The sequence below is a fragment of the Schistocerca piceifrons genome, chromosome 3 (assembly GCF_021461385.2).
Source record: "Schistocerca piceifrons isolate TAMUIC-IGC-003096 chromosome 3, iqSchPice1.1, whole genome shotgun sequence".
NCBI lineage: Eukaryota > Metazoa > Arthropoda > Insecta > Orthoptera > Acrididae > Schistocerca > Schistocerca piceifrons.
In genome coordinates, this window is record NC_060140.1 from 394,559,041 (window position 1) to 394,575,956 (window position 16,916).

At 41.7% G+C, this 16,916-nt stretch overlaps 1 protein-coding gene across 1 annotated transcript in view; it reads right to left on the minus strand.

The window, feature by feature from the left end:
- LOC124789521 (facilitated trehalose transporter Tret1) overlaps nucleotides 1-16,916 on the minus strand; it is a 200,833-nt gene that overhangs the window by 23,682 nt on the left and 160,235 nt on the right. The window contains exons 3-4 of the mRNA XM_047256910.1: nucleotides 11,783-11,927; nucleotides 1,001-1,260 (exon numbers count right to left, since the gene is read on the minus strand). Coding sequence (XP_047112866.1) covers nucleotides 1,001-1,260; nucleotides 11,783-11,891 — 369 coding nt within the window. The 5' untranslated portion in view covers nucleotides 11,892-11,927. The remainder of the gene's footprint in view (nucleotides 1-1,000; nucleotides 1,261-11,782; nucleotides 11,928-16,916) is intronic.

Genomic DNA, 16,916 nt, shown 5'->3' on the forward strand with positions numbered 1-16,916 from the left:
TATTGTAACTTTTTTTTTTTTTTTTTTTTTTTTTTTTTTTTTTTTTTTTTTGCATGGAGACACCAACTGGTGTCTTTTGCAAATGTCATAGCATTTTTTTTTCAAGTTTAGTACAGTCATATATACATATGTGATTACATATACATGATACAAATGTACCATTGTATACAATAATTTATTTTAGTTTAATATTAATATTCACTTAAAGAATTTGAACACTTGTCAATCAAGAAATATTTCAGTTTCACTTTGAATAAGCTCCCTTTGTGGCACCTTATAGAGCTCGGTAATCTGTTGTACCATATTTGACCACTAATGTATGCTCATGCAAGTGATCCATGGAATGTGAAAGTAACTGATTATAGATGTCATTTTACATTCACATTACAAATTAATTTGTAAATATGGCTACAGTCTGAAAATAACTTTTTATTTTTTAAATATGCAAATGTGAGTTAGTAATTCCAACTCATCATCTTTCACATATTCCAATAATAGAAATTCTTCTTTGGAATAGAAAGGGTTGTGAAGGAGAAACTTTTTCAATTTGTTTTCAAACTTTACTCTGCTGTCTGACATTTTACACCAGTGGGTAAGTGATCAGACAATTTAGTTGTGGCATTGTACACCCCTTTTTGTTCTAAAGCCAACCTTAATGTCAAGTAATGAATGTCATTATATAACAAAATGGGGAAGGCAGAGTTTTACTCAATGCAACAGCTTCAGTTGGCGTAACTGTAATCTCCACTGAGCAGTATAGTGAAAGTTTATTGTTAACAGACCTACAGTATACAGCTTCAGTTTCTATGATGTGTTTGTCTCATGTTAGTGTATACCTTGACTCATTCCACATCCTCAAAGGTTTGCCTCCTGGATGGAATCTATGGAACATGATGTGTGAGTGGGTGGGTGGGTGGGTTGGGGAGAGGTGGGGGTGGGGTGGGGGGGTGAGACGGTGAATGAATGAACAAATGAAAAAAAAAAATGCAGAAACACTTACTGTATCTCCCCACACAATGCATGCCCATCCAGCAACAAATGGAGGAACAAGACAAAGCATAGTAAGTTTTCTTCCCACCAGATCGAGGAGGTAACCAATTGGTAAGACCATTGCAAAAGCTCCAAGTGGCATACAAGCACCAATCCATGAAAGTTCATTAGCAGTGTAACAATGTCCACTATTTGTAGCACAGTCAAGTTCTGCATTGGCTGGGCTGGTCCAGGCAAGGGTAGTACCAGCTGCCATTGCTCCAAGAGTCACTGAAACATAAAAAAAACTTATTGTCACTTGGGTGTAATTGGTTATGTTCTCTTACTCACAAACCCCATGCAAACTGTTTATCTGCACAACTTGATAAAGATAAAATTTAAAAAATAGTGTCTGTCAAAGCGAAAAGCGTGCAGGATAGGTGAGCACATTCATGTATTCATTACTCTGTTGAATCTGAATTTGATGCAAAATACTGTACATTTACTGGTGTTCCATTATACAGGGTGGTCCATTGATAGTGACTGGGCCAGATACCTCATGAAATAAGCATCAAACGAAAAAACTACAAAGAACAAAACTCGTCTGGCCTGAAGGGGGAAACCAGATGGCGCTATGGTTGGCCCGATAGATGGCGCTGCCATAGGTCAAACAGATATCAACTATGTTTTTTAAATAGGAACACCCATTTTTTTATTAGATATTCGTTTAGTACGTAAAGAAATATGAATGTTTTAGTTGGACCACTTTTTTTGCATTGTGATAGATGGCGCTGTAATAGTCACAAATGTATAAGTACGTGGTATCATGCAACATTCCGCCAATGCAGACGGTATTTGCTTTGTGATACATCACCTGTTTTAAAATAGACTGTTTACCAATTATGGAAAAGGTTGATATCGTGTTGATGTATGGCTATTGTGATCAAAATGCCCAACGGGCGTGTGCTAGGTATGCTGCTCAGTATCCTGGATGACATCAACCAAGCGTCTGGACCATTCGCCAGATAGTTACATTATTTAAGGAAACAGGAAATGTTCAGCCACATGTGAAACATCAACCAAGACCTGCAACAAATGATGATGCTCAAGTAGGTGTTTTAGCTGCTGTCACGGCTAATCCACACACCAGTAGCACACAAATTGCGCGAGAATCGGGAATCCCAAAAACGTTGGTGTTGAGAATGCTACATCAACACTGACTGCACCCATACCATATTTCTATGCATGGTGATGAATCTGAATGTCGTGTACAGTTCTGCCACTGGGCACAAGAGGAATTACAGGATGATGACTGATTTTTTGCACGCATTCTATTAGCGATGAAGTGTCATTCACCAACAATGGTAAGGTAAAATGGCATAATATGCACTATCGAGCAATGGAAAATCCACGGTGGCTGTGACAAGTAGAACATCAGTGACCTTGGCGGGTTAATGAATGGTGCGGCATTATGGGAGGAAGGATAATTGGCCCCAATTTTATCGATGGCAATCTAAATAATGCAATGTATGCTGATTTCCTATGTATTGTTCTACCGATGTTACTACAAGATGTTTCACTGTATGACAGAATGGCGATGTACTTCCAACATGATGGATGTCCGGCACATAGCTTGCGTGTGGTTGAAGCGGTATTGAATAGCATATTTCATGACAGGTGGATTGGTCATCAAAGCACCGTACCATGGCCCGCACGTTCACCGGATCTGACATCCCCAGATTTCTTTCTGTGGGGAAAGTTGAAGGATGTTTGCTATCGTGATCCACAGACAACGCCTGACAACATGTGTCAGCGCATTGTCAATGCATGTGCGAACATTACGGAAGGCCAACTACTCACTGTTGAGAGGAATATCGTTACACATATTGCCAAATGCATTGAAGTTGATGGACATCATTTTGGGCATTTATTGCATTAATGTGGTATTTACAGGTAATCACACTGTAACAGCATGTGTTCTCAGAAATGATAAGTTCACAAAAGGTACATGTATCACATTGGAACAACCGAAATAAAATGTTCAAACGTACTTTCGTTCTGTATATTTTAATTTAAAAAACCTACCTGTTACCAACTGTTCATCTAAAATTGTGAGCCATATGTTTGTGACTATTACAGCGCTACCTATCACAAAGCGTAAAAATGGTCCAATTAAAACATTCATATTTCTTTACATAATACACAAATACATAATAAAAAAATGAGGGTTCCTATTCAAAAAAACGCAGTTGATATCTGTTTGACCTATGGCAGCATCATCTAGTGGGCCAACCATAGTGCCGTCTGGTTTCCCCCTTCAAGCTAGACAAGTTTCGTTCTTTGTAGTTTTTTCGTTTGACGCTTATTTCGTGAGATATTTGGTCCCGTCACGATCAATGGACTACCCTGTAGATATAAAAGAGCAAACAAGATAGGTTTCATGGACAGGACAAGGATTTCAGGTGCAGCATCAGGAGGCTGGGAAGAGAGAGAGAGAGAGAGAGAGAGAGAGAGAGAGAGAGAGAGAGAGAGAGAGGAGGGGGTGGGAGCAAGCATTCGGCCATTCAGCAGAGTAGGAGAGGAGGAGCAGAGAAAGGGAAAAGACTGGTGAGTGTGATAGGACAGGGGGTGCAAACTGTTGAGTGGATGGTGTGGGCACACTGTGTTACTGTAGGCAGAGGCCAGGGCGATTTCAGGAGCAGAGAATGTGTTGTAAAGATAACTCCCATCTGTGCAGTTCAGAAAAGCTGGTGGTGGAGGCAGATGGCTCAGGTTGTGAAGCAGCTATTGAAATCAATCGTGTTATGTTCAGGTGCACATTGTGCCACAGAGTGGTCCACTTTGTTCTTGGTCACAGTTTGGCAGTGGACATTCATGCTGGTGGGCAGTTAGTAGTCTTTTTTTGTCATCTGTCTTCTGACTGGTTTGATGTAGCTGCCACAAATTCCTCCCCTGTGCCAACCTCTTCATCTCAGAGTAGTGCTTGCGACCAACTTCCTCAATTATTTGCTGGATGTATTCATATCTCTGTCTTCCTTTACGGTTCTTTCCGTCTACAGTTCCCTTTAGTACCATGGAAGCCATTCCCCTCATGTCTTCACAGATGTCCTATCATCCTGTTCCTTCTCCTTATGTTTTCTCCATATTCCTTTCCTCTCTGATTCTGTGCAGAACCTTCTCATTCCTTATCAGTTCAACTAATTTTCAACATTTGTCTGTAGCACCATATCTCAAATGCTTCAATTCTCTTCTGTTCTGGTTTTCCCGCAGTCCATGTCTCATCACCATTAAGCACTGTACAGATGTATGTTCTCAGAATAGTCATACCAATATGAAAAGCCATTCAATGATTGCAGCACAGTTGGTACATGTCACAGCTGCTTTCACAGGTGGCACAGTCTCTGACAGAGTAGGATAGTGAGTGATGTGTTGGTGGATTGGGCAGGTCTTACACGTGGGTCTTTCATGGTGATATTCATATCACCACCCTATGGCATAGGGATGGACTAGGATATTGTGGAGGTTGGGCGGGTGACAACACCAGTGCAAGAGGGTTGGGAAGGATCTTTGGTAGGGTGTCCCTCATTTGAGGGCATCAAGATAGACAACCAAACCCCTGGTGAAGGATATGTTTCAGTTGTTTCAGTCCGAGGTGGTACTGGGCCATGAAACGGGTGTACGCTCATTGCTAGTTGTTGAGGGTGGGTGGAGGATCCCAACACATCGCTGCTTGTGGCCCATCCCTATACACCAGTATCCCTCTGCCCATAGTCTTGCAGCAGTTGAATACCACCTCTTCCACGTCCTTCACACTCCAAACTCACTACCTCATTTCTCATACACCGTAATAACCTCATCCTAACACAAAATTACCTCTCCTTCAAAGGGTAACAAATCCATAGGACAGCCAGGGCCACCCTCAGGTAACCTTCCTGAGCCGACGTGATCATAGAGCATCTAGAGGAATCCTTCCCAGCCTCCGGAAACCCCAAACCCCTGCTCTTTTTTAGGTTCACTGAAATATTTCCTGTCCCGTGTCCCCACACACTGCCAATGCTCCCACCATTTTCAAGAACCAGCTACAAATGAGCACCCTCTTCGTCACTCAATAACATCTCAGACTGGAACAGCTGAATCTCATCCATTGACAGGGCTTTGATTATCTATCATCATGAGCTAAAATGAGGGACATCCATCCCGCTCAGGATCCTTTCCACCTGTCCTACAGTGGTGTTCCATCCCTCACCCAACCTCCACAATATCCCAGTCCATCCCCATGAAACTCCCAATCCCAGCCCCTCACCACTTGGATCATATCCCTATGGAAAAACCAGGGGCAAGACCTTCCCAACTCACCCACCAACCATTTGCTATTCTAGTCCTGTCACAGGCTTATCCCATCCCATCAGAGATCAGGCCACCTATGCCAAACTGTGGCCAAAAGCAAAGTGGACCTCCCAGGCCACAACATGCAGCTGAACGTAACATGACTGATTTCAATGGCTGCTTCACAACCTGGGCCATCTCCCCCCACTATTGGCGTTGCTGAACTGTGCATACAGACGTTATCCTTACAACCCATCCTCTGCTCCCAAAATCATCCCAGTTTCAACCTACAGTAACCTAATGCCCTCCCTCTCCTATCACATCCTCCTGATTTGTCCCCCCTCATTGTGTGCCACACTCTGCCATCACACCCATGGGTATTTTCCACTTCTTCTGTTGTTCTCCTTCTTCATTACCCCCTCCCCCCCCCCTTCTGTACCACAGCCTCCTGACACTGCAGCTGGCAGCCTTGTCCTGCCACCATCAGTCCCTGGATGCTCTGCCAGACAGCACTCACCCCCCCCCCCCCTCCCCTCCTACTCATACCATACCCTACTATCGCCCCCCTTCCTCACTCCACTATAGATTGCTGCTTCCATTTGATGGCTTGGCCAAAAACTCAACATGTAACAGTCTCTTGTGCCTTTCTGCAACACAACATGTCATATTTATGTTGAGTTGCAGTCTGTAGTTGGACATTTACCCACTCATCTACATCTAAATCCATACTCTGGAAACCACTTGTGAAGTTTATAATAGAGAGTTACTTCCTACTTTCTTCACATTCCATTTGCACATGAAGTGCAGGATGAATAATTGTTTAAATGGCTATGAGTGCTGTGAATTAGTCTAATATTGTTTTTGTGGTTTCTAAGAAAGTGACAGAGACACATGCAGTATATTCCTAGACTCCTATTACTAGTTCTTCAAATTCTGTTGGTGGGATCTTGTGGAATACTTCATATCTATCTTGAAGCGTCTGTCAATTCAGGTTTTTCAGAATTTCTAGGATTCTCTCCTATGTATGAACCAAACATATGACCCTTTTTGCCGCCCTCCTTTGTAATTATTCAATCATTCAATTACCACCCCCCCCCCCCCCCCCAACCAGATAATAATATTTTATATGAATCACATGCACTTTAGCAATATTCAAGGACACAAATGTTTTATAAGCAGTAACTGTTGTAGACAAACTGCATTTTCCCAGTATCCTATCAATGAACCAATGTCTGCTCCTATCAATGAACCAATGTCTGCCACCTGCTTTACCTACAGGTATAAATCAGCTAATTCCAGTTTTGACTCACAGATACTAGTCACATTTCTGAGTTTTGTGAAGCGTACAGAACTTTACACTTCTGAATATTCCCAACAAATCAACAACTCGGGCTATCTGCCCGAAAATTTGTGCAGCTTTTTCCAGGCAGTAGTTCATTATGGATAAAATCCTCATTTGTAAAAAGTTTGAGGTTAATATCAGTATTATCTGCCACATCAGTAAATTATGTTACAACCAGTAAAGGTTCCAAAACACTTGTCTGAGGCATGCTTGATGTTACTTCTACAATGGTATACGAGTCTTCTCCCACAACATCATGCTGTGTCCTTCCTAAAATGAAATATTCACTCCAGTCACAAATTCCATTTGATACCAAATATGATTGATCATTCTTTCCTTAGGAAGTGTTGCTGTGGTACAGAGGCAAATGGTTTTCGAAAAAAAAAGAAAAAAAAGAGTACTGCATCTACCTGACTGATTTAATTGTTTTGTTGCTGGTAATAAAAATGTTTCAATTGCACTGTGTTGTAGACAGTCAATACAAGACACAAATATTTTTCATGTAGACTTTGCATCCTTACTGTATTTACTTTGGTGGTTAGATACCAACAACCCCCCCCCCCCCCCCATCTAACAAAGTGAGAAGTTGTGAATCTCTGCCCATTTGAAACAATTTGTGTGTCATCCTGCCACCTCATACAAATTATCTGAACATCTAGATTCAGTGTCTGAAAATTTCTGTTAGTTATATAGCAAGTAGCAGTAATTGTTATAAAAATGTATGACAAGTTACCATAAACAAAACTCACATGTCACTCCGTATTATCCTAGTCTTGAATGTGTTACCCAGCTACTTTGACAGAGCTCTGACTTCCTAATATCATTACCTGAAATGAGGTCAATTCTGCCCAAAATTTTGCCCACCACACCTAGAATATTTACCAAGGAATCACCAAACAGCTGTGTGTTTTGAGAAGTTATTTTATTTTGACAACTAGTTTTGACATTTCAATATGCCATCTTCAGGCCCCATATGCACTTCATGTACAGACATTCAGTTGTATTAATATTGGCATACTGGAGCCATCAGTATCTCAGTACTGTGAATTCATTACTCAAGTGCTTCCTTTGAAGACCTGTCAACAACTGCAAATATTGTTGTCAATGAAGTGCACATGGGGCCTGAAGATGGCATATTGAATGCTAAAATTGGTTGTCAAAATAAAATAACTCCTCAAAATGTATGGCTGTTTGGTGATTCCTTGGCCAATATTTGACCAGCTGCTGTCCTGCATTCACAATAGGTCAAGAGAGTTCTAGAATAGCTGTTTGTCACCTTCCCAATCTCCACAACATCCTCGTCAGATCCTACACTACTTCTGCACCCATTTCCCCATCCCATGGCTCCTACCTCTGTGAAAATCCCTGTTGTAAGATCTGCCCTATACCAGACCCATAACTGGCAAAACATATACTGTCAAAGGGAGAGTCTCCTGTGAAACAATACATGTCATGTACCAGCTGTTATGTAAATACTGTTTGACCTTTTATGTCAGCATGACTTCTAACATGTTATCAGTTGGACGACTGGGCATAAGCAGAGGGTATATACCAGCAACACACAATATTCTGTTGCAGAGCACACGCTGCACCATGACTGTTGTGAGCACACCACACCTGCCATCTCGATTTTTCCCTCAGATACCTATTTCTCAGGCTGCAGGTGGGAACAGGTGCTACAATGTGTTCTCAATTCTTGCTAACCACTAGGCCTTAATTTCCATTAATTTCTTCTGCCTGAGAATTTGTTCACAGTAACTATTCATTTCTTCACTCCCTTTTAGTTTTATAGATCTTTCTTTTTCTCCAGTCCCCATCTCCAACACATAAAATGCACTTAGATGTCCACAATTATTAAATCTTGCACAATGTTTTGTAAGTAATCTCTGTCTTACACATTAACCTATTTTCCAGCTTTAAGCTCTCAGGCTTTCAAATTTTGTCTGGTGCAGTCCACAACAATCACTTTCCTTCTATAACTGTTTGGTAAATCTACCCTGACCTGAGTTTTTGGTGACTTTTCTGGACTCTCCCCATTTCCTCAACCTCATAAGCCCTTTTCCTACACCCTTCTTCTTTCCCCTTCAACCCTTTTGCCAGAAGAAGGAGCTACTGACTGAAAGCTTACAGACTTAAATACTTTTATATGTGTGTTCTCCTGCTGCTGCTTGGCTAGTAGGTTTTTTTTTTATTTATCCAATTACATTTTACGTTCAAAAATTGATTACTTTCATTCATAAATAGTATTCAGTATCTATAAACTGAAAAAAATATTTTCTTTGAAAAACATCATTGCAGCAAGTGTATTTTAAGCTATGAACAGTAGCTAAAAAGTATAATTGAGGAGGCAACATTTTCTCTAATTAGTAGTTTTCTTACTACATTAATCAACTAAACTGAGATAGCACAAACATAAACAGCATTAATCAGTACAGTGTTAATTTATTGTTAATAAGGTATACAGATTATATTTCTATGATGCTTCTGTGTTATGATAATATATACCTTGAGCCAGATTCATGGAGCATGACAAATGTTTTTTTGGGATCTATGCCTGATAGTATGGGAGAAAGTCATTCTGTATGAGCTATGGGGATTCTGTATGATGGGGATTCCATCTCATTCTGATGCCGTGGTAAAAATTACCAATGTTTCTCAATGCCACTGAGACTAATGTCACGATCCTGTTATGTTATTTATTTGCACACTGACAGTTGACAGCTGAATGTGTTTCATTCAGTATCTCGTTGTCTACAAGTCTCATAAAAGTCACCATGCCTGTATTTCAGGTACCTTCACTAAGCAACAAGAAATTTTAATGTTAAATGAACATCATCAAATGACACTGAAAAATTGGCAAGAATCTTAGTAATTCTCACAAAGTGGCAGAAATCTACTGATAGCAAGGCTCAAGAATGTCTAATCACCATCACCATCAGAAAATTTCAGGTTATTTATGAAGACTGTTAGCAAATTTTAATCACCTAAATATGTTCATTTATTAACAAACTTGTTGTGGCATTGTACACATACCCAAAATATAGCAGTGTGATTTTTATCATCATTTACAGCATTCAGCTGTGGAGGCATAAAAGATCAAGGCTCTTTCTTTATCTACAGCTGTATCCTTTGTTTTATACTCTCTGTATAGCAGTCACTGTCTGTTTAGAAGGTTTTCTTAACAGTGACGTCAGATACATAGGGTTCCTTCCATCACAAACTCTTTTACTAGCTACCAAACTTACCTATCCAGTGATTAGTCAGCTATTCTAAACTCAAGTCACAGTTTCTCTGCCTGCTACTGCAGAGCTATAGGTTTCAAATCCTATGATGCTGCTGCCTCTTTATCTAGTTTACTGAACATCCAGACCTTTCTACTTGTGTTAAACCTGTTACAAATTTATTCATTACTTCTGCTGCCTTTGGAATAAACGGTGTAACAAAATGTGATTACATGATGAATCATGATGGAAATGATATCAAGTGTAGTATTATAATATTTTTTTTATATTTTGATAGTTGATAACAGTAACTTCACACAGAGAATATGATCTCAAACAGCAAGAAGCAATGTTTTTTTTTTAGATTAATATATATCTAACAGTTGTATTATTTCCTCTAAATACACTCCTGGAAATGGAAAAAAGAACACATTGACACCGGTGTGTCAGACCCCCCATACTTGCTCCGGACACTGCGAGAGGGCTGTACAAGCAATGATCACATGCACGGCACAGCGGACACACCAGGAACCGCGGTGTTGGCCGTCGAATGGCGCTAGCTGCGCAGCATTGTGCACCGCCGCCATCAGTGTCAGCCAGTTTGCCGTGGCATACGGAGCTCCATCGCAGTCTTTAACACTGGTAGCATGCCGCGACAGCGTGGACGTGAACCGTATGTGCAGTTGACGGACTTTGAGCGAGGGCGTATAGTGGGCATGCGGGAGGCCGGGTGGACGTACCGCCGAATTGCTCAACACGTGGGGCGTGAGGTCTCCACAGTACATCGATGTTGTCGCCAGTGGTCGGCGGAAGGTGCACGTGCCCGTCGACCTGGGACCGGACTGCAGCGACGCACGGATGCACGCCAAGACCATAGGATCCTACACAGTGCCATAGGGGACCGCACCGCCACTTCCCAGCAAATTAGGGACACTGTTGCTCCTGGGGTATCGGCGAGGACCATTCGCAACCGTCTCCATGAAGCTGGGCTACGGTCCCGCACACCGTTAGGCCGTCTTCCGCTCACGCCCCAACATCGTGCAGCCCGCCTCCAGTGGCGTCGCGACAGGCGTGAATGGAGGGACGAATGGAGACGTGTCGTCTTCAGCGATGAGAGTCGCTTCTGCCTTGGTGCCAATGATGGTCGTATGCGTGTTTGGTGTCGTGCAGGTGAGCGCCACAATCAGGACTGCATACGACCGAGGCACACAGGGCCAACACCCGGCATCATGGTGTGGGGAGCGATCTCCTACACTGGCCGTACACCACTGGTGATCGTCGAGGGGACACTGAATAGTGCACGGTACATCCAAACCGTCATCGAACCCATCGTTCTACCATTCCTAGACCGGCAAGGGAACTTGCTGTTCCAACAGGACAATGCACGTCCGCATGTATCCCGTGCCACCCAACGTGCTCTAGAAGGTGTAAGTCAACTACCCTGGCCAGCAAGATCTCCGGATCTGTCCCCCATTGAGCATGTTTGGGACTGGATGAAGCGTCGTCTCACGCGGTCTGCACGTCCAGCACGAACGCTGGTCCAACTGAGGCGCCAGGTGGAAATGGCATGGCAAGCCGTTCCACAGGACTACATCCAGCATCTCTACGATCGTCTCCATGGGAGAATAGCAGCCTGCATTGCTGCGAAAGGTGGATATACACTGTACTAGTGCCGACATTGTGCATGCTCTGTTGCCTGTGTCTATGTGCCTGTGGTTCTGTCAGTGTGATCATGTGATGTATCTGACCCCAGGAATGTGTCAATAAAGTTTCCCCTTCCTGGGACAATGAATTCACGGTATTCTTATTTCAATTTCCAGGAGTGTATAATTGATATGAATTAACAGACATGAACTGTTATGAATCAGTATGTAGCTCCTGGCTTCAATACAATCAAATAATTAGAAATGTTGATTATTTTTACCAAATATGGCAGCTATATACTGTGGTAATTTCTTGGCAGGTGCAGAAGAAGTGCTCCCTCCCACAGACACCAATGTCTGTGTACTGACTCCCATCCTTGTGTCATCCATCCTGCGTATACTTGCGTTGGTACTGTTGGGCGGAAACTGCAAACAAAAGAGAAAAGGATGTTTAATACGTTCAAAAGTCCTGTTACATTATACTTAATACTTTCTATAAAACTTTGTGAACAGGACAATAACTGCATGGATGCTGTAATTTTGTCACAGATAATGAGAAGCAGTACCATCACTTTCTTTCAGCTATACACAAAATAATTCTCCTTTTTCTCCTCGCTCTTTGTATATTTGGGAATTATTACCACTGTAATAAGCACAAAATGACAAATGTTATGGTATTAAGCAATTAGATGACTGCTAAACAAAATGCAGAAAGTCATCCTAAGCTGAACAAGTAATACAAAGAAGGATGCCACATCATCTAGATGTAGAGAAATGACAATGGGAGTCCCACAGAGTTTGATCATTGGTGCACTACTGTTCTTGCTTTGAGTTACTGATCTGCCACTTTATTAAACAGGCGGCAGAACTAGTCAGGTTTAAAGATGATACCAGGATTGTTGTGAAACCAGTCAAAGAAGCATCAACAGAGGATACGGTCAGTTACATTTTTGTGAAAGTTACTGGATGGTTGTACACTAATTGGTTACCTGTAAGCTTTGAAAAAATGCAGTTCATCAAGTTTTGGACTGTCCAAAATATCCCATCTCCATTTAATCTAGTATATCAACAAGACAGAATAAACAAGGTAGAAAATTGTAAGTTCTTAGGTGTGAATATTGATGAAAATTGAAATTCGAAAAATCATCTACTAAAACATTTCCACGTCTACTTACATACTCCGCTAGCCACCAAGCGGTGTGTGGCGGAGGGCACAATTCGCGGCAAAGTCATATTCCCCCCCCCCCCCCTTTCACTCGCGGTTTGCGCGGGGGTAAAAACGACTGTCTAAATGCCTCAGTACGAGCTCTTATTTCCCGTATCTTTTGGTTCATAAGAATAAATGCCAACTTTAGGGATGAAGAAGTCAGTAAGTTAATGTATTTTGCACATTTTTATTCACAGAGATCTTATGGGATAATATACTGGAGTAACTCCACACTTAAGACAAAAAAATATTCATCATGCAGAAGAAAGTAATTAGAACTATATGAGTAGTTCACAGACATATAGCCCATCTTGCAGGAATCTCTTTGAGCAGCTGTGAATATTCACTACAGCCTCACAGCACATTTATTAACGTATGAAAGTTGCCATCAACAAGCCAATTACGTTTGAGAGGAACAGAGATATTCACAAGTACAAAACCACCCATTTGAGGGATTTAACTTTGGCACAGAGTTAGGTGAAATATGCAGCTATAAAAGCTTCGATAAACTACTAATGGAAACGAAAGTCTGATAGTGAGAGTGTTTTAAAATATAGATTAAAGATGTTTCTTCATGACAACTCCTTCTATACCACAGAGCAATTCTTGAATGGAGATAATTAGTCACTTATAAATAATAAAAAAAACTTAACGGTCAGCATCTATCCAAGTAATTGGGGACTAGTGTAGCAGGGGATACAACCCGTCGGCTTTGGACATTGACGTCACAAGTCGCCAATCAAGAAGCGATTCTTCTTAGTGTTGTAGCTCCCTTCAGTGGCTGATAAGTGTTTTTTGGCTTTTTTAAAAAAAAATCTCACGAGATAGAATAAACAGATCCACTTTATTAAGCAATCAGTAAAAAAACGAAACAAACATAACAGCAAAAGCGAAAATGGTAAACTGCTATCTGGCGACTTGTGACGGCATTGTCCAAAGCCGACGGGTTGTATCCCCTGCTACACTAGACCCAGTAATTGTTATTTTTTGCTGTAAGTTGTAAACAAGTGTTGTATATTTGTTGTGTTGACGAATTCCACATCACAACGTTTATCATTAATTTGATCTATGGAACAGGAAAGTGACTAAAGTACCATCTCCTTCTGTTTTCTTATTTTATCCTTTCCACTTCTGTTACACATAGGGCCGGCCCGTGTGGCCGTGCGTTTCTAGGCGCTTCAGTCTGGAACCGCGTGACCGCTATGGTCGCAGGTTCGAATCCTGCCTCGGGCATGGATGTGTGTGATGTCCTTAGGTTAGTTAGGTTTAAGTAGTTCTAAGTTCTAGGGGACTGATGACCACAGATGTTAAGTCCCATAGTGCTCAGAGCCATTTGAACCATTTGTTATATATAATTTTAATAGCCCTCCATTGTTAATGAGATTATTCAGAAAGTATTGCAAAACAATTTCGGTTAACTTTTTTAGTTAAGTTTTTATTTAATAAAAAACTAGGGGACAAAACTTACAAACACTGTAATGACAGCATTGCTTCCTTTCTTGAAAAGCCTCTTTAGTTTCATCTTGTTTATTTGTCTTCAGTAGCCATTATATGTGTGCCGGCAGTGACAGCTGTGCGAACTCACATGGAACCATGTTTATTTGATAAATACCAGCTTGTAATCGGCGCGCCCTCTGATGTAAAGTACAGCAGCAAAGTTTGGTCAGATGTCTGAACAACAGGCAGCAACGTACAAACTGATCGACCGACAATCTGGACTCGTGTCGGCATCTCGACCGACCGACGGACTTTCCTTGTCGATATGTCGGGCGGACAGAATCACCCGGACTCCATCACCACTTGACCCAACAAATTGTGCCGTGCCAACTTCCCGAGAAAAGTTCGTCTTTTGTCGCTGTTTCTGGAGAAACTTAAACACTGTATACGTTTGTGGGACACGTCCATTATGGTTTCATGTGGCATCTAGAATAAACGTCCGTGGACATTCGATATTCCTGTTTTTGGATTTTATTTCCTACACTTATCGGAAATGAAATCTAAAAACCGAAATATCGACATTCAGTGGACGTTAATTCGTAAAATATACTTGCTTCATTGTTATATGAGTTAAAAGCTCCAGCCCATATCCAAGCCGTTAAATATCAGTTGTATTTATTAGATTACGTGCGACACCGCCATGTTTAGTCTTTCTTCTTCGAATTTGAAATGAGTTTCTAAAACTTATGGCCATCTTTCATGTTACATACATAAAAAAATTAACAACGTTTAAATTTGCTTTACCATGATGTATTTCATCAGTTCCTTCTCTAAATCCTCGCACAAACGAAAAAATGGCTGACATCGAAATAAGTGTCCAAGGAATAGAAAAGCAACTGGAATCACTCAATAGAGGAAAGTCCACTGGACCTGACGGGATACCAATTCGATTCTACACAGAGTACGCGAAAGAACTAGCCCCCCTTCTAACAGCCGTGTACCGCAAGTCTCTAGAGGAACGGAGGGTTCCAAATGATTGGAAAAGAGCACAGATAGTCCCAGTCTTCAAGAAGGGTCGTCGAGCAGATGCGGAAAACTATAGACCTATATCTCTTACGTCGATCTCTTGTAGAATTTTAGAACATGTTTTTTGCTCGCGTATCATGTCATTTCTGGAAACCCAGAATCTACTATGTAGGAATCAACATGGATTCCGGAAACAGCGATCGTGTGAGACCCAACTCGCCTTGTTTGTTCATGAGACCCAGAAAATATTAGATACAGGCTCCCAGGTAGATGCTATTTTTCTTGATTTCCGGAAGGCGTTCGATACAGTTCCGCACTGTCGCCTGATAAACAAAGTAAGAGCCTACGGAATATCAGACCAGCTGTGTGGCTGGATTGAAGAGTTTTTAGCAAACAGAACACAGCATGTTGTTATCAATGGAGAGACGTCTACAGACGTTAAAGTAACCTCTGGCGTGCCACAGGGGAGTGTTATGGGACCATTGCTTTTCACAATATATATAAATGACTTAGTAGATAGTGTCGGAAGTTCCATGCGGCTTTTCGCGGATGATGCTGTAGTATACAGAGAAGTTGCTGCATTAGAAAATTGTAGCGAAATACAGGAAGATCTGCAGCGGATAGGCACTTGGTGCAGGGAGTGGCAACTGACCCTTAACATAGACAAATGTAATGTATTTCGAATACATAGAAAGAAGGATCCTTTATTGTATGATTATATGATAGCGGAACAAACACTGGTAGCAGTTACTTCTGTAAAATATCTGGGAGTATGCGTACGGAACGATTTGAAGTGGAATGATCATATAAAACTAATTGTTGGTAAGGCGGGTACCAGGTTGAGATTCATTGGGAGAGTGCTTAGAAAATGTAGTCCATCAACAAAGGAGGTGGCTTACAAAACACTCGTTCGACCTATACTTGAGTATTGCTCATCAGTGTGGGATCCGTACCAGGTCGGGTTGACGGAGGAGATAGAGAAGATCCAAAGAAGAGCGGCGCGTTTCGTCACTGGGTTATTTGGTAACCGTGATAGCGTTACGGAGATGTTTAATAAACTCACGTGGCAGACTCTGCAAGAGAGGCGCTCTGCATCGCGGTGTAGCTTGCTCGCCAGGTTTCGAGAGGGTGCGTTTCTGGATGAGGTATCGAATATATTGCTTCCCCCTACTTATACTTCCCGAGGAGATCACGAATGTAAAATTAGAGAGATTAGAGCGCGCACGGAGGCTTTCAGACAGTCGTTCTTCCCGCGAACCATACGCGACTGGAACAGGAAAGGGAGGTAACGACAGTGGCACGTAAAGTGCCCTCCGCCACACACCGTTGGGTGGCTTGCGGAGTATCAATGTAGATGTAGATGTAGATGAAGTATAAATCACGTTCCAGGTTCAGCAAGCATTTTACTTAATAATTGTGGGGATACAACAGCATTGAATATGAGGCCCTCTTAACTTTTTCCAATGGCTAGAAATCGTCATGTAGCGAACAGCCTCTCATCGTAGCTTACAGTCACTCTCATAAATGTATTATTTTTCCTCAAGAATGGCTTGATGATCTTCCGCAACTCCAAACTGCCTGATTCATCCATTCTTAGAAAATTGCGAAAATCATGGCTCTCAGCTGCTTGAGGAACAGAACGTGGGTGAATTTTATTTCCTTGCATTAGCCAGTTCTTTGCCCACAGCTTTGTCTCGGCTTTATTGGTCTTGGTACCTCTACAACAAGACGAACCATTGTTTTAG